The 17,347-nt window shown below is 46.0% G+C and overlaps 2 protein-coding genes across 5 annotated transcripts; one reads left to right on the forward strand and one right to left on the reverse strand.

Annotated features, from left to right (window-relative positions):
* Window positions 1–3: 3 nt before the first annotated feature.
* On the reverse strand, window positions 4–12,621 carry fnbp1l (formin binding protein 1-like). 3 transcript variants are annotated; one of them, XM_037249384.1, is made up of 17 exons: window positions 12,462–12,621; window positions 8,712–8,827; window positions 8,585–8,635; window positions 8,376–8,523; window positions 7,728–7,790; window positions 6,938–7,042; window positions 6,706–6,834; window positions 6,411–6,557; window positions 6,107–6,331; window positions 5,470–5,637; window positions 4,418–4,527; window positions 4,218–4,350; window positions 4,026–4,117; window positions 3,784–3,950; window positions 3,509–3,546; window positions 3,273–3,393; window positions 4–2,514 (listed from the first exon to the last, which is right to left on the reverse strand). In XM_037249384.1, the coding sequence occupies exons 1-17, from the start codon at window positions 12,483–12,485 to the stop codon at window positions 2,507–2,509; spliced, it is 1,845 nt and encodes a 614-aa protein (XP_037105279.1). In that variant the 5' UTR covers window positions 12,486–12,621; the 3' UTR covers window positions 4–2,506. The 3 variants fall into 3 exon arrangements, with proteins under 3 accessions (XP_037105279.1, XP_037105278.1, XP_037105280.1); XM_037249383.1 differs by having other exon boundaries at window positions 4–3,393; window positions 12,462–12,620; XM_037249385.1 differs by lacking the exon at window positions 5,470–5,637 and having other exon boundaries at window positions 4–3,393; window positions 12,462–12,619.
* A 748-nt stretch (window positions 12,622–13,369) lies between these two features.
* On the forward strand, window positions 13,370–17,255 carry si:ch211-198n5.11 (methylcrotonoyl-coenzyme A carboxylase 2). Of its 2 annotated transcripts, none has more exons than XM_037249402.1 (12): window positions 13,370–13,506; window positions 14,362–14,526; window positions 14,593–14,789; window positions 14,878–15,056; window positions 15,123–15,203; window positions 15,371–15,549; window positions 15,627–15,843; window positions 15,928–16,019; window positions 16,138–16,294; window positions 16,371–16,493; window positions 16,636–16,810; window positions 16,886–17,255. In XM_037249402.1, the coding sequence occupies exons 1-12, from the start codon at window positions 13,487–13,489 to the stop codon at window positions 17,029–17,031; spliced, it is 1,731 nt and encodes a 576-aa protein (XP_037105297.1). In that variant the 5' UTR covers window positions 13,370–13,486; the 3' UTR covers window positions 17,032–17,255. The 2 variants fall into 2 exon arrangements, with proteins under 2 accessions (XP_037105297.1, XP_037105298.1); XM_037249403.1 differs by having other exon boundaries at window positions 13,371–13,506; window positions 16,586–16,810.
* Window positions 17,256–17,347: the final 92 nt, after the last annotated feature.

The following is a 17,347-nucleotide window of genomic DNA, read 5'->3' on the forward strand; positions in this document are numbered from 1 at the left end:
TTAAAATAAATGCATTTTTGATTTAATTGAGGTTAAAATGGAAGAGAATTTAAAGCATATACAGTACTCAATTTACAACAGGGACGGTTGATATATATTAAAAAAAACAATCACACAATTTGTGAGTGCAAATTTTTCATGACAATTATTTTTAATCAAAAATATTGAAAGGATAATTACTGAGCTTCCCTAACTTATCACTAGTTAACAGCTACATTAAAAGTGATATGAAGTGAGTCTCTTTGGATTATTATTTTTTTAACAGAGCTTGTACATCAAAATGAGTGGAAGACTGAAAGGCAATTAACGTTCAGTGTTATACAGAATAAACAAATACATGAACAAGGAATAAATGAAGCAATGACGATTGTTATTAGAAACCAGAAGAGCAATTTGCACTATCAATCGACAATTGTTGAGTCGTAGGCAAAATGAACAGGGACAGTTGTCTTAAGTGTAAATAGCACACTGGGAGTCTGAATTTTGGCAGATGTGTGTGCTACCAGACTGGGAGGGGCTTCGTTATGGCTTCATCTGCATTGCGGCTTCAATTCAATTAGGGGGCACGGCAAGAAACTATAAAACTCAACAGTCTTGGAAAGGTGTGGCAACATAATCAACAGGGCAGAGGAATGTTTGAAGTCGCATCAACAGCATCATTTTGCACATTTCACAGCTTCATAAATAAAAAGAGAAAACAAAAAATGAAGGCGTGCGTGGTCACATCTGATGATTACCAACACTGTTAGTTTGTCCTAAAACGGTAAAAGTTGTTAATGAGTCGACTAAACCCGCACACTTGGCGGGTACGAAAACAACAGTGACGATTTGAAACAACAGCGAGGAATTGATCCAAAAGATGAAGGAAAATCATGCAAAAGCTTCTTACAACACTTGTTACAAAAAGAGCAGGAATACCAAAGGAGCTAAAAAAAAAAAAAAAAACACCAGAGCTTTTTGTTCTGCATTTCGACACAATGTGCTCATCTAGCACGTTTAACCAGTCATTCATTCATTCGATCAAATCCAAATGCTGTGGTACTTCGGGGCAAAGTGCATCGGTTCAATTTCAAACCTTAATGTCTTCCGAAGAGTGTCAATCAATCAATCACTGAGTCAGTCAAACGAACGGAAACACAATCACCACAGAAAGACATTCAAACAGGACATCAAAAGATGTTCATATGTACAAGTCATTCAAATAAAACTGCCGCCGCACGTCATGTGCCACGTGAACACGCACACCACACTTAGCTGGTCGTCTTAAAAAACAAACAAACATTGCATCCATAAAGAAATGTGTGTACTACACATCAGTGGTCCCTGTGTCACCACATTGGAAAATAGAAACGATGATGCGGCAATATTGGGCCGATGGGAGACGCCTGAGAAGGAGGAAAGCTCTTTTTCTGGCTCTTCTTCAACAAGGAGCAGTCCTGCTTGAGTTGCCCCGGCAAAGTCTGTCACCAGACAGTTAGAATGTCAAGTCGCCATGCCGGAGAAGAGAAAAAAACGAGGGCGGTGGAGAGGATGCAAGATAGCCCTGCTCTCTGCCTGATTGCTGTTTGGGTGATGCGCATGAAGAAAGACAAGTAATGATGAGAAATACTCGCTCAGACCACATGAGCAGATATGAGCACACGTATGGGAGACATTGAAGACGCGTTAGGGACATGCAACGTGATGTGGATGACGTGTCAGAACAGGCATGAGGAGCAGAGTGGCACAGGCGGGCCGGCGGGCGGGGGGGCAGGCATCACCAACCGAGCACAGATGTCATGAGCAAAGGGATGAGGTGAAAACGTTGCGGCGCTCGACGTTAGTGGCAGACATCATATTCGCAAAGCTATGCAACCCCAAAAGAGACATGAAAAGAAAAGTCAACATGTGCTTTATGGGACGCGACATTTATTATTTGACTTTCTTCATGTCTCTTTAGGGGCTTTGTAGTCATTTTTAAGAAGCCTGCCATATATTAATCTTATTTTCCTCATTTCCAGAATGGGGGAAATCGGCACTAGCGAACACAATTTAAATAAAAATAAAAGTCTACAAGCAAGTCATTTGAATGAGTTTAAAACAGCGACGGGTGATTGTGGCGTGAGGTCGACACCTGCTGTGTTATGAGCCTGAAAATTAGTAAAGGGTCCTTTCGACTGACTGGAATTTTGGAGACTGGAAAATGGGAGCATCTTTGCTTTGGAGCTTTACTGCTGAGAGGGGAACATGACGGTCGCCCTCTACTGGCCAATTAAAGTAGAGCTCCCCCAAATGCAGCGGCCTGCATCATTTTTAAGGAATTTAATTCCCGCTTACTGCCATTTGGGTTCTCCCCTGTCGTTTAGTTAAGAGGCGAAAATGCCACGGCCGTTAAGGATGTGAGAGCATGCCGACATGCAAACTTGCCCTTCTCTTTCCCATTCTCGCTTTCACCCCCACCACCAAAAATCAGGCATCGGCGAGAGCCCTCCACCAGCCAATCAACCACCTGGCCACCCCGCGGCCCTCAGGAACCTGCACAGTCATACACAGGAGAGAATTTGTTAATAAGGCGCAACGTCACAGGAAAAAGGGAACCTTTGGCATGGATGTCGAATGACCAAAGTTTGACTTTGCTTTCCTTAACGTGCAGCCATGTGGCTATATAAATCAAATTTATTCGACATATTTGAGACCTTCTGCCGTCACGTTCAGTGGAACAAGGAAATGACAAGTTGGGCAGGACAGAAAGCAAAGGGAATGACTAATTTGTTGGTTTTGCTCAAAAGGGTTTTTCTGAAAATATAGAATATCAAAACATCAGTGTCACTTATGCAGAAACACTCGAAGCTAAATTAATTTGTCCAATATCAAATAAAGACGTGACCGTGAGTGAAAGGAAAATCTGCTCTGATGGCACAGATCAAGCAAAAACTTTTAAATCAATAAAAAGCACCAAAATCAATAAAATAGCTATTTACAAAACATCAACAAGATGGAGCACTTTGATCAATAAGAAGCAATAAAGAGTTTCTCACGTGCACATGCTGTAAAAATGTCTTTCACACACAAACACACACTCACCACTGCAGCATCGGCTACAAGGGGGGGGGGGATGATTAAACAGTTAGTGGAAGAGACGGACAGTGGATGAGAGGGAAGCCAAAACGTGCAGATGGAGACACGCTTTGCGTCTTGGTTCTTGGTTCTTGTCGGTGATGAAAGAATGGAAAAGGGTTTTGAGGGTTCACAGGACAGAGGAGAGGCGAAGCTTCAGATGTAGGTGACGGCACCTTTGCAGTTCTTCTCCATGGTGATTTCCACATAGGTGGTGGGTACGTAGCCCTCTTGCCCGCTCTGCTTCCTCGCCCGTGTCCATCCGTCGCCTTTGTCTTCCTCGATGATGTACAAAACCTGCAGGAAGACATACAGGACAGGTCGGTGGGTTTTCTTTTTTAAAACACAATTACAATAGTTAAGAAGTGTTAGAAAGCTGACATTAAAATGGGAGAAAATAATGGCACCTCACCTCATCTTCAGCCATTACCAGGGTTCCCTCATTCTGACCTAAAATAAAAAAATAAACGCAGCCATAAACCGAGGTATTTTTAGTCATTCTTGCATACCGCACATTTTACAGCGTGCAGCATAAACTGCCATGACATTAACCGTATATAAATAAAAGCAACACATGCAGGTGCTACCTCAATTGCTGTAGGCGCATAAATATGGCCGCACGTCAACCTCCCGATTTCCAAAGGCAATGTAGCGAAAGCTTGAGTGTCACGAGGAATCCGAGCTCACCGTCAAAAGAGTACAAAGCTTTGCAGTGTCCGATGACGGGCAGCGGGTCGTCGTCATCAAATTCGTCGTCAAACTCGTGCGGGTCGCCGCTGGGCTGCACGGGACCGGAGCGTTGATGGGGCGCGTGCTGCTCCTGGGCGGCGTCTTCCGTGTAACTGCCTTCAGGGCTGCGACAAACAGAGCAAATGTTGCGATTGGACTCTGCGGCTCTGGCAAATGCAATGAGTTCATTTCCACGTTACCTCTCTCTGCCTTGGGGGGTGGGATGGTGGTTGTCGGCGCTATGTCTCCTGTCCTTGGAGGCCTGCTTGGCCTCCACCTCGGCCAACCAAGCCTGCCGTTGGAGCGAGACAGGAGAGTCGAGTCAGCGTTTTCAGAGAACCAGCAACATCCTGTCGTTTGTGGCCAGGAGATGGCGCTTGTTCTTTTCTCACCTCATGTTTGTGAATTTCCGAGCGGAGCTTTTCCATGTTGAATATGGTCTCGGATATTTTGGGCTGCAAGCTGTTGGGGTCGCCCATTGGTGGAGTTTTCTCATACACGTCTTTCATTTTGTTCAGGGCGTCCCTGGAAGAGGCAAAAAGCAAAGTGGCCATGTAATAGATACAACACAACTTGAGCAAGTCCTCAGTACCTCTGATCCATCTCAATTTGGAGCTTGTTGTTGAGCTCATCAATTTTCTGCTGCAAGCGCTTCCTCCTCTGCTCGGGGGGCAAGTGGCTGAAGTCCTCCACCGATGGAGCCTGGAGCAAAATGAAGCAAAATGTTAACGTTCCACTTTGTTCTGTGGGAATGGGAACTAGTTCAAATGGGAATTTTTTCTTTTTTCCTACATTGTCATCTGTTGGCTACAATCGGGACACCTACGATACATAGCGCGGACACGGCAAGATGTCTCTCTTTCCTACTGTAAGCAACTTACGTCCACTTACCAGCTTGACGGACCACTGGGATGTAACACACGAGCGATTCCAGAAAGGCAAGCAGACGACATAATAAATACGATGCTGGTTAGTCGAACCCCTATGGCTAACAGTCGATTGGTTCCAACCTCGCCAATCCACATTTTAGTTTGTAAAATTATTTTTGATTTATGTTTCTTGTCATAAACTCATTTACCTTTAGTCTGGGGTTCGTCACTTAATATGAATGTGTAGGCTATGTAAGACTAGAAATAATAAAAATATGTCAAAGTATTTTCAAGTGTTCAAGTGAGAGCTGCAAATGTGAGGTGCAAAAGGCAAACGTGGCTCGATTGCTTGCCGCACATTTGCGAGAGTGCTCTCGCCTTTGCGTCACCCCACTGCAAACTCGGCAAGACCACCAAGATCATCAAACATCCAATGTCGGCGACATTAGCACCGCAAGCCAAACGCCAAAATCACCAGAACTCCTTTCCAGCATGATTGTGGGAGAAATCTGCCATTTTGTAATTGCGACACAGATGTGGCAGGAACTAGAAAAGCCCAAAGTGGAGACGAGCGTAGAGGCAGGCAAGGTGTTTGCAAGTCTCCGAAAATGACCATTTTGAGAGAGCTGCACATTTGACTCAGCAGCCATCTTTTTTTAATTGAAAGCATTTTCATGACCTGCAGACACCCTGGAGAAAAGCACACTTCAATCATCAAGGCGACATGATCTCCCTGGCACAAGCGTCAACGGCACAAGGCTACTTCCTGGCTCACCCCTCTTCTGAGACCCTTCAAGTTCTGGGGGATTCTGGGGACTGTGGTCTTTATGTCGGACAGATACTGGTTCACTCGTTCAGCACTGAACCGATTGGGAGTCAATTGCGAGCTCGGCCGTGGCCAGGAGGAGGACAAAGGAGGTGGAGGGGGGGAGGAAGAAGGGGACTGGCGGGGAGCGGGAAGAAAGCATAAAAGCGTCAGTCAGGACGGCACTTTTGTCAATCGGACGGGCTCGAAAAACAACCTCAACTAAGGTCAACAATTAGCCATAAAAACGCCAGAGCCCAAAAAACGAAGTCATCAGCTACGTGCAAGAAAATAAAGTAAGGCCTAATCGTGGACGGATTACTGCCACCAAGGTTCCTGCAAGGCAGCGACAATGCAGAGATAATAATTAACCAACATTGCCCTCGTGAAGAAGAAGGGCAAGGTCCATGAGCGTAGCAAAATCTGAGACAAAAACAAATGTCAAGCTAAGCAAATGTGCAACGACGTCACGTGGGCTGGCAAATCAGAATAAAATTTTGAAACAAACTTGCAGATAAACAACCTGTACGTTTTGTGCTGCTGCTCAATGACATGGAGGAGACAACAAATGCTCCACCAGAAGGGGGCGCCGCGCCGCGCCACGTACCTTTGGTTTCTTCCCAAAGAGCCAGAGTTTGTTCTTGGCTTTGCTGATTGAGTGTTTTGGGTCCGGTCGCGGCCCGGGGGCGCCGTCTCGCTCTCCTTTGGGCGTGTTGCTGCTGATGGCCCCCTCGGAGCCGGTTCGACTGAGATTCTGACTGTAGTCTTCAAAGGGGAAGTCGCCCGGAGGCTCAAAACCAGACTTGAAGGACTCCACGACGATGCCGGAATCCTGGAGCGAGGGCAGAAAAACAAAGGTCAATCAGACAACAAGCAGAGATTCTCCATCTTGCTTCTTTCCTTCTACACACCCTTCGCTCATCAACAGCTTTGGCTGCCGTAACCATTCCTTCTAAGCACTTGGAGATGATGGGAATGACTCTTCGTTCCGCTTCTGCAAAGGTTCGGTACGTCTCGCCGAGCTTCACCGTTCGCCGCTCATCCATCGCTTGCAGATTCTGCGAGACAAGCGCAGGCGTGTGCATTTCGACCAATCAATTGTCAAAGCGATGACGGTTAGAGAAGAGGCAAGTGCTGAATGTACGAGCCTGGCTCAAAATACATTTCCATCGCTCGCCGGTGTCAGCCGAATAACGTTTGGGTTACCTTGAAGATGTGTGGGATGGCATTGTTGAAATGTTTCCACTGCTCGGCGTTGAAGTTCTGCAGTTGGGCAGCGTACTCGTTTTTGCTCTCGTCGACCGTGTGAGTGCGCAGGTTATATTGCGCTTTGGCCTGAAAGCAAACAGCAAAGGAATCAGCAAGTGGAAAAAGTCAATATTTTTATTGTTAATGCAGATGGAAGGCACATTGGCACAGTTTGGAGGCTGTTAGTTACCTTCTCAACTTCGGATTTTGTGGCATTGATGTCGTTGTCTAATCTCTCAAAATTTATTTGGGATTTCTCTGCTTCCTTGCATTCTCTTTCAAACTTCTTCTTACTCTGTTGAGCAAAAACAAAATAGCAAAGCATTATCCATGGCAAGAGGATCTGAAATAAATGTGTGGTTGTAAAATATCAATTTAGTGACAATTAAAAAAAAAGCCACCAAAACGTGCAGGCTAATATTAAACGAGCCACAGAAAAAAATAAAAAGTGATGTGAATGGGACGGAGATGGTCGACTTCCTGACGGGCCATCTGGGTCACATTAGTAGAGAAGCAAACAGTTGAATAGCGGAGACATGACGAGCAGATGATGAGTCAAGCCTCACAGCCACCCACCCAAATAGACACTTGACTAGTCACTGTACTATCAAAGAATTCACAATGAGCATTTGATGCCGGTAGTTGCGCCACATTGTGTCATGATATTGCAAATTGCTAGCTTGTTTGCAGTAATGGGGTACATCCAACCAAATGACCTCAGAAATGAGCAAATGGAATCGCTGCGGGTGATTTTCAAAGCCAAGAGGACGTTTGCCAAGTGCGGCACATGGGCCTGCGACTGTGTGTCATTGCAGTCACTCCCAACGACCAGCCAAAGCTGCGTTTCTTCTCTCAACAAAAATAAGTCAAATAAGGAATATAAGAACCATATGACCGAGAGTAACCTTTGAAATATGAAAGAAGAGAAAATGAAAGGAGGAAAAAAAACATACCCCCCCTCCCCTCCTCCTTTTACTTACGTTGTCCATCTGTTTCCAGCAGTGATCCAAATACTGCTGGGCCTTCCTGCCCTCCTGCAGATGCTGCGCTCACACGCGCACACAAACAGACACACACAAACAACCACAAACACACAGACACAACAGCAATACAACACAACGTTTAAACCAAAAGACAATTGACACATAACACACACAAGAAAACATTGCTATCCACAACAGCGAGGAAAAGTGCCGCACCACAACTTAGCAGGAGCCAATCTAATGACATAGCTGAGTACGCGAAAATGAAAGTAAGCTAGCACGTGAGCCCGTTTAGCGGTGTAGTGTATTTCTCCAAGAATAGTTGTGCATAATACTACTCCAGCCGACAACTTGATGGGGGAAAAAAAAAACAACAACACGTATGCCTCTTATTTGGGGTCTCGTCCCATCTCCACGTTTGGAAAGTGGCTTAAGTATTCCACTGAGAGAAGGGAATGTTCTTCCAAAGAATGCGAAGCGTTTACAGCAGCGGCGGCAGCTCAGGGGAGGAAACAAAGGCAGATGTTTGACATGACGCTCAACATACGCATCCTCTCATCAAACTCCAAACAAGCACGCAGAAACATTGTCGGGGCAAGCGTGGGCACTTTTCTCGCTGTCACAGCGTGACCAAAACGTGCTCACCAGTTTTCTCTCGGTTTTCAGGTCCTGGCTGTATCTAATGAGCGTTCCGTAGACCTTGTGGCCCATCTCCTCGGCCACCACCTCCCTCTGGCCCGCGTAGTCATTCAGCTCGTTCAGGATGTCGTAAAAGGACAGACACGACGTGAACCTGCAAGATGGGCACCATTTGTTCCTGCCATAAGCAAAGTGACCGATTTTGGCAGACTCACCTGGGTTCCTCATCTTTGGAGCGCTTTGGCCAATATTTCTTGACCAAGTTCCTGATACAGAAGAGAGACAAGTCATGGCTTAGATACGCTCAAAGATGGACACTGCCTTCTTTGTGTGTGTTTGCACCTCAGCTGCTTCGCATAATTTTGCTCAATTTCCAACCGTTCCTTGACAAACTTGGCGTAACGCTCCAGGAAGTCGATCCCCCATTGAGTGTGCTTGTCCAGATTATCGAACTGGTCCTGTTGACAAAAAATAAATAAATGAACACACAAATTCAGTATCACTGCTTGTAGCCCAGTTCACAAAGACGTCGCCATGACGGGAAGCGGATGAGCCATGCAGACGTCCCGCGTGCATTCCAGGGGACGCGGCAACCTTAATGGGCACAAAATACGCTGGCAGGACAAAAGGGCTCATTAGCCGCTCTTGCATTCCAGGGCAGACACACAAACGCAGCTTGTCTTCCCTCTTCCATGACATTCCTGGGAAAGCCCTGATTTCTGAAGAACCAAGAACCGTTGCGCATCCCCCAATACCTCCGCTCAGCTCATGCATGAAAAATGGCAAATATCGAAATGTGTTTCGCTTTCTCACAAACGTGTACACTTTTCTTCACCTTTGCTAGCTGGAAGAGGAAACGTGAGCGTCATGCTGGCTTGTCAGCTTTCATGGCAACCCGAGCCGTCTGCTGTCACGCCGCACGTCCACAACCTGACGGACCGGTTTGTCTGACAACATGGTAAATTCTGGATCGAGCTACCCCAGCTGTGATACGTCAATCTAAAATTAAGCATTGCTCCACAATCATTTGTGCGCACTCATCATGGAACATTAGTTTTTAAAACATCCACTTCCTGTATCCACATTAACAAATGTGCCTTCTTGGCCCACATTTGAGGGAGAATTCTGGAGTACAGGAAGTATGCCAAAAAACATCAGTCTGTTTACCTTCCAAACTGCCAACAACTATAGAAAATAAATTGCTGTCATATTTTAAGAAGAGGGGAACATCCGAAAGTTTTATTTTATTTTATTGTGCCAACATTGACACATGCAGATAACACTCGGATGCCGATAGTCATCACTACATTACTACAATCGTCATTACTACAAAGTAGAAACAACTCGGAGAGAGACAAGAGTGATGACACACGAACCCAAATGCACACGTCGTAAAAACTGTACGAGCTGCTGAGCATAATGGTGGCAAAAGAAAAGTGAAATTTGGAACATCAAATAAGATCAATAAGGGAAAGTGTCAAAGAACAACCTCGGGCCTCTTGGACTTGGATAATCATTACAAGTTCACTTTACAGTTTTATTGTTTGGTTGAATGCATTTGCCGATGTTTTAAAACGTATATTTAATCTATTTCAGGGCTCAGAGGAGCAGACACAATGCCAGGCACCTTCTCGTTTATGGATGTTTATAGCGAGTGACTCAGAGGCACAATGTGCAATTGATGGGCAGGTTACCGGGGTAACCAAAACACGGCTACGCCAGCAGCTAGTACGTTGGTGTGTAAATGAGCAGGGCAGACTTGAGGGCAACACGGAACACTTTTACGAGGCCGACTAGCCAAATAGCCAGCCTGGGAAAAGTCTTGGGAAGCGAGAATCACCGTTGTCTTCTCGTATGCAAAAAGACAGAAAGGAAATGGCAGAAGGAAGAGAAGCGGGAACCTGACCTAGTTAGACTCCTCACATGTGTATACAGTCACTCCCCGTGGTGTGATTGGAGGTACAGTGTGAGCAAGAAGTGTGTATGAGCTTCAAATTGCAACCAGAAGCCAGCGCGACCGTCACACCCGCATGCAGAAAAACGCCCCTCTCACAGATCATCCGCCCGACAAGGTCACGACGTGTTGTGCCCGCACACAAGACCGACTGGACATCAACACAACGTTTGTCTCACTTTGAAAGCATCCACGTTTGTTGCTTAGTGGCCTGCGAGCACCAAAGTCGGACAGGATGGCCCGCGGCTGCTGCAAAGTGGACCCAAGCACAGCTGCCGGTCTGACCAAAGCCTGCCAAGTCATGACTATGAGAGGTCTGGAAGTATTCCTGTCTCCGGTGAGTCAGAATTCACTTCCTGGAAAGAACGTACTAAACACTACAGATAAAAGAAGACGGAATTTGGATCCCTATGACTGCTGCGAGGAAACTCCAGCTGAGAACCGACCAAAAACTGAGTCACAAGGTGACAATCTAAAAAGAAGCTTTTGCAAAACTTGCGTCTTACATTGCGGAAAAGGCCCTTTGACTTGCCATACAAAAGATCGCCTTAGCTAACTCACCTCAGTAGGAGACCCGAGGCAACGTCCTAAAATATTGAAGCTTTGCGGGTATCAAATGTTTTCCACACCGCATGCGCCGGCTCCTGGATGAAATATGAGGATGGAAACTTGTTCCGCTGCTTCACGGCCGGTCTGACTTTCCGACAGGGCCTTTTCAACTCTTCGGCTGACGGACGTTCCGGTAAAGGCCCGTCTCGCACTTCTCTTGAAGCGTGGCCGGTCGGCAGAGAACACCACCTGCCGGTCTCTCCTCCATAAGAGAGACTTGGTCCCCGAAAGACTCGAGTCGGGAGAACAGAACGAAGCGCGGTATGGCGGCATCTGAGTGATCCGTCTGAATTGAGCTAATGAACTGCTAAGCAGCCAAACAGGTTGAATGTTGACAGCCAACACATTAATCTCATCAGAGGATTATGACTAGGGCTACTCGGTCCACGTGAGCGTCTTTGTTTGCTTTGAAATGAGCTTTGCCACTACCACAGATATTGGAGGGATGCTAGCCCGCTTCCTGACAACTACGAAGGTGCCCTTGTGCAAGAATGCGACCCCTCCAGCTCAGGAGGTGCTAACTAGACATGTCTTTCAGTCTGACGTCTCACCTCGCACGCTCGCATGTGTGTGACCCGCTTTGTGCGCTGTGCAACACAAATATACAACATGCTGCATGTTAAATTTTCCCACAAGGGAGTAATAACAGGGTTCTAACAAGCCTTTTTAGTTGGGTGGCCCCGAGTCATTACGCTACCGTTCATGGTGATCCCTGAATAATTAAAAACAACCATAAATTCAATACATGAGCAGTCTATAACAGGCAATTAATCAAAAATACCCAAAATTATAGAAAACACAAAGCTTTAGAATAAATAAGAAATAGTATTTCACACAAACCCTCACAAATAAGTCGTACTCATTCATCGAAAATAACCCAACATACATTTCATATCAGTCAACGTGAAGATGACGCACGCGAGTGGCAATTTATCAAGTTAAAACAAACCGTTATTATTATTACTATTATTATCACTATTATTATTACTATTATTATCATCATGATTATGATTATTATTATTAACTTTAATTTATCGGATGATGATCATTTGAGGGACAATGAGCGCGGTCGGTGTGTCTTCATGGTTTTTCTCCGCCCTTCTGCAAGCAATCCCTGCCAACGTCCATCCAAACTGGGCGTGACAGCCAAAATTGTTCAAGAAACAACTTGCCGGTCTAAATATTGCATAGAGTGGGGCAAACAGCACAAGTGTTGCAACACGAAATCCGGCGAAGCAAGGGAGGTAGAAAGGCGAGCTGCCCGGAGGGAGACCTGCCTATTGTTCCGCCGCCGCTGTCTCAAGCGTTGCTTGAGGTGTGCCAGGGATTAGCTTTAGCATTAGCCGCTGCCCAAAGCCTTAGCCGCGCGTGCTTTACACAACGCTTAAAAAAGAAGAAAAGACGATAAGAAAGAAAAAGAACGGTAACACAGCACCTTTTCCCGTTCCAAATCCACTCGCCGAGTTGAACAATAAACTCACAACCGCAACAAAAGCGGAGTGTTGATAAGAAGTGTCCCAAAGACTTACCCAAAGCTCCGTTCCCCAACCCATGGCGGATTGCCCCCTTGTGAGTTGGTCGGGATCGGACTGCTATTTTCCCCAATCCGGTCCGGTTGGGTTCTCCTCAAACTGCTGCCAAAGGCGAGCCCGAGCACAAACTGTCTACGCGCACGCGCATTAACTCCTCCCCCTCCGCCTTCTTTCTTTCTGCTCTCCGCCCTGCTCAAATCTTAAACTTCAAACCTTAAACCTGGGGTCCTCCTCGAAAATAAACGCTCGTTTTCATCCCTAACAAGAATTCCCATCCAAAAACCAAGCCGTCTCAGCATGGCTTCCTGCAATAGTTACAATAGTTACAATAGTTAAATTTAAAAAAAGTAACTGAGCATAGTCATGTTTTCTGTTCCGCATTTATTATACATTTATTAAACATTTATTTGTCTTCTTTGAAGTGCACAAAAATAGCAAATCGACCCAATTCCATATAACCCTATCCCGGGAAACAGAGTGAACTTTGCTCATTTGTGAATAAGTGGCGTCCTCTTGTGACTGACACAAGAAATATTAGCTTTCTCTCCAAAAGAAGCCCATTTTGCTGATATTTTTAAACTTAACGCTTGTTCCAGGCCAGACATAGTCTGTAATATTGTTTTTTTTCCCCATTGCTTGTTTTACCTGCATATTTTTAAACTAGAATTTGCAATTTCTGAATAAATTGCGTGTGAAGGCGAAGAAGCTGAATAAATAAATACTTGGGGAATGTTACAGAGTGATGTTTAAAGTTGGAACGGGTTGAATCAGTGAAATAATGTGTGAATTAGAAGTGAAAAACGACATTTCGTAAAATTTGGCGTGAATTTTAAAGTTGTTGACACTGGTTGACCTACTAATTTCCTTTAGAGGGCGGTAGTTACACATGATTGCAAATGGTCAGCAAATAAAACAAAGAACAAGAAACGGATACGGCAAGTTATTCACTGTTTATGTTTTTGCATTGTTTTTTTTGTTGACGGTCGAGTTTTTAGCTGCAGAGCAGACAGACACCCGTAGACATGTACCGCTCCATTGCAAGGTAATAATTGTCATCTCTTCAACAATCTTGACAGGTTTCTTTTCGTTCGGTCACACGAAGATGCATTATGACCTTTGGCATGCATTGCTCTACCTATGCATCGGCGGTTGTAATAAGACAGATTTTATGAACTTTATGTTGTAATTGTTAAACGTTTGCTTGCATTGTGCCAATAATACTAGCATGCATGTAACTGCTCCTTGTGCTAATGTAATGCAAGAATTAAAAAACACACCTTTTCACATTTATAAATACTTCATCCATCCATCCATCCATTTTCTGAACCGCTTAGTCCCCACGGGGGTCGCGGGAGTGCTGGAGCCTATCCCAGCCGTCATCGGGCAGTAGGCGGGGGACACCCCGAACCGGTTGCCAGCCAATCGCAGGGCACACAGAGACAAACAACCATTTGCACTCGCACTCACACCTAGGGACAATTTGGAGTCTTCAATCGGCCTACCAAGCATGTTTTTGGGATGTGGGAGGAAACCGGAGTGCCCGGAGAAAACCCACGCGGGCCCTGGGAGAACATGCAAACTCCACACAGGGAGGGCCGGAGGTGGAATCGAACCCACACCCTCCTAACTGTGAGGCGGACGTGCTACCCAGTGCGCCACCGAGCCGCCTAAATACTTCATAGAAAATAAAAAATATATGTAAATATTGATGTGAATGCAATAAGTGGTGTCAAAATAAACAAAAGCTTATTATTATTATTATTTCCAATGCACTTATAATTGATGTCAATTATAGCCTATGCCTTTTTTTCCTATTTGCAGTTTCTTGTCTCATCTGCAATGTTTTCCATTCCTTGACTAATTTCTGTGTTTTGCGTGTCTAAATTGTGTGGCTCAGCATGGCAGTGCAGCATCAGCGGGGTTCACTCCAGCACATGAGCACAGCAGCCAAAAGGAAGAGAGCTCTGCGTAGCGCCTTCCCAGTGTTGGAGCTTCCTCTCCAAGACATCCACAAGCACGTTTACGAAGCCAACCTTCGAAACAGCAACAAGTGCCACAACAAGTAAGCGACTTACATTGGACTGGTGTCAAATTCACATCATCTCCACTTGATTGAATATCTTTTCAGGTACATGGAGTTGAATGAGAAGGTGACGAAAGGAGCAGGTGACAACGCTGTTGCGAGACACACTCAGAGGAACAAGAAGTTGTTGGTTAAGGATCGACTGCGCCTACTGTTGGACGACGAGGACTACCTCGAGCTGTCTCGCTTTGCGGGTCTGGGTCTGCCGTATGGAGATATCCCATCTGCTGGCTGCCTGACTGGTCAGAAACCACTTGAGGAGTATTTTTGGTACTAGGTTCTTCGGTTCTCGCTGCTACTTTGCGTATGTTTGAACGCACATGCATGCAGGTGTTGGAAGGATCAACGGTCTGTGGTGTGTGTTCATCGCCAATGACGCCACGGTGAAGGCCGGAACAGCTTATCCCATCACCGTCAAGAAGCAACTGCGTGCACAAGAGGTGGCGATTCAGAACCGCCTGCCGTGCGTCTACCTGGTTGACTCTGGAGGAGCTTTCCTGCCATTGCAGGTCGGTTGTTCACGCGCCATTCTTTTGTCAAATTTTGGACTTACACGATCGGTCAAACATCCACAGTCCGAGATCTTTCCCGATAAGAACCAGGGAGGGAGGACATTTTATCATGAAGCCATCATGTCTGCAATGAAGATTCCACAGGTAAGGTCATCTCAACTCTGAGAGAAAAAAGAAAAATGAAAAAAAGATATTTTGAACTGTCATTTAGGAAATCGACTCTATATTATTGTACTCTTCTTTAAAATGGGCAGTCAAGGATTTTCAAACGCAAAGTCCTCTTAACTAATAGGCCAGTCCCTACGCTAAAGGTGTCGGTGGTGTGCGGTTCGTGCACAGCGGGCGGAGCTTACATCCCTACCATGGCCGAAGAGGCGGTGATGGTGCACCGGATCGGGACCATGTTCCTGGGAGGACCGCCACTGGTCAAGGCTGCCACGGGTGAGGAAGTCACACCAGAGGACCTCGGAGGAGCCAGGCTTCATGCCGAGTACGTTGGCGACCGTGGAAGGAAGATTTCCTTTGATGGAATTGATTTTAATGCGAGTCTGAATGTTCCGCTGACAGGGTGAGTGGCTGCGTGGATCATTTTGCCCGGGAAGAGAAGGAGGCCTTTGAATACACCCGAAACATCATATCCACCCTCAACTTCACGCTGCCTGAAGAGGAGGAGGACGAAGAGACGTTGAGAAAGAGGAAAGAAGACGGCAGGCCGCTTTACAGCACAGAGGAACTACTTGGCCTTGCCCCCAAAAGTTACAACTACAGTCTGGATGTCAAAATGGTCCATCAAGCACCACAAAAATAACATTTGATGAACAAGCCAGCAATAAACGTGTGACGCTGACGGTCGGCGTTGTTTCTCTAGGTTATAAGTCGACTGAGCGACGGCAGCCGCTTCCAGGAATTTAAAGCTCTCTTTGGAAGCACGCTCGTAACCGGCTTTGCAAAGATCCATGGGTAATCACATAAAATACACGCGCGACCCAATAATAGCGACAAGGGCAATGGATTTTGATCGTTGCCTTTTCTTAAGTCATGGTTTTAGCGTGTGCTTCTTTTCTGTTCCTGACCTCAGAAACCTTGTCGGAATCGTGGCCAACAATGGGGAGCTGTCCTATCAGGCTGCTTTGAAGGGCAGCCATTTTGTCCAACTGTGCGACCAGCGAGACGTCCCGCTCGTCTTTCTCCAGAACACTGCGCCGTCAGCCCCACGCACCCTTTCAGCGGCGCAGGTCAACACACGACCCGCCTGAAGGCCAAACAAAATATTCTTCCAGCCAGGTGATGTTTCTCTTGGCTTTGTTTTAGGCAGAGCTGAACAGCAACCGTCTCAAGGCTCAAGGTTCAATGATGTCAGCCGTGGCCTGCGCCTCTGTACCCAAAATCACCGTGGTGATTGGCGGTTGCCATGGCGCCGACAGCTATGCGATGGTAAGACGAGTTCCATCATTTAGTATTTGTATTCCAAAGACTGGTCAAGTTAACAATGGGGAAAGCTCATTTTCTTTTCCGCTCGTCTCCAGTGCGGACGCTCTTTTGAGCCCAACTTCCTGTTCCTGTGGCCCAATGCCAGAGTGTCCGTGACAGCCCCAGGTCAAGTCGGCCCACTGCTCCAACTGGAAGATGGGGAGGACAGAAACGAGACGGAGCGCAATCTGAACAGGACATTAGAAGAGGAGAGCTCAGCCTTTTTCTCCTCCGGGCGGCTTTGGGACGACGGAGTGGTTCTTCCTCAAGACACTCGAAAGGTCAAGTCTCGTGCACGTTTGTCATCCGACACACACCGCTTAATTCAAGTCATGCAAACGTGTGTGCATGTGCAGGTTCTTGGGGACTGTCTGGACATCATCAAACAGCAGCAGTTTCAACTTTCGACAGAGAAACACCGATTGGCACTTCTACGGATTTAGAAACATCCGTCTCGCACATGCTGGCTTGGACATCAATCACTTTTACCGACATGTTCTGATGTGTGCCTTTGTCCGCTAGAATGGACAGGAAGTTGGATGTTTGGTGCCTTCGGTGGTGACACAAAATAGTTTGTGTAACTTGCCAAGGTTCACCTGTAGGAGCTGAACCTACACGCAAGCCAATTGAGTGATGTAAAAAAAAATGTTGAGAAAATGCACTGTAACTTAAATTGAGTGCTCTTTTGGAGTCATAAATTGACGGTTTGTACTACTTTTCATTGCATTGAAATTGTATTTGTGAAAGCTATTTTTGTAGCAAAACAGAGAAAGACATTCTATAAAATCCTTGTTTTTATTTCAGCAATTGAAATGTTA

Source organism: Syngnathus acus, chromosome 4, assembly GCF_901709675.1.
Source record: "Syngnathus acus chromosome 4, fSynAcu1.2, whole genome shotgun sequence".
Classification (NCBI taxonomy): domain Eukaryota; kingdom Metazoa; phylum Chordata; class Actinopteri; order Syngnathiformes; family Syngnathidae; genus Syngnathus; species Syngnathus acus.

Coding starts and splice junctions, on each gene's coding strand:
- fnbp1l (XM_037249383.1), bottom strand. CDS start 12,485: ATGGGTTGGGGAACGGAGCTTTGG. Junction 8,828..12,461: donor GTTGGGGAACGGAGCTTTGG/GTAAGTCTTTGG, acceptor TTTTGTCAACAG/GACCAGTTCGATAATCTGGA. Junction 7,791..8,375: donor TGAAAACCGAGAGAAAACTG/GTGAGCACGTTT, acceptor GTGTGAGCGCAG/CATCTGCAGGAGGGCAGGAA.
- si:ch211-198n5.11 (XM_037249402.1), top strand. CDS start 13,487: ATGTACCGCTCCATTGCAAG. Junction 14,527..14,592: donor AGCAACAAGTGCCACAACAA/GTAAGCGACTTA, acceptor ATATCTTTTCAG/GTACATGGAGTTGAATGAGA. Junction 15,550..15,626: donor GGAGCCAGGCTTCATGCCGA/GTACGTTGGCGA, acceptor TTCCGCTGACAG/GGTGAGTGGCTGCGTGGATC.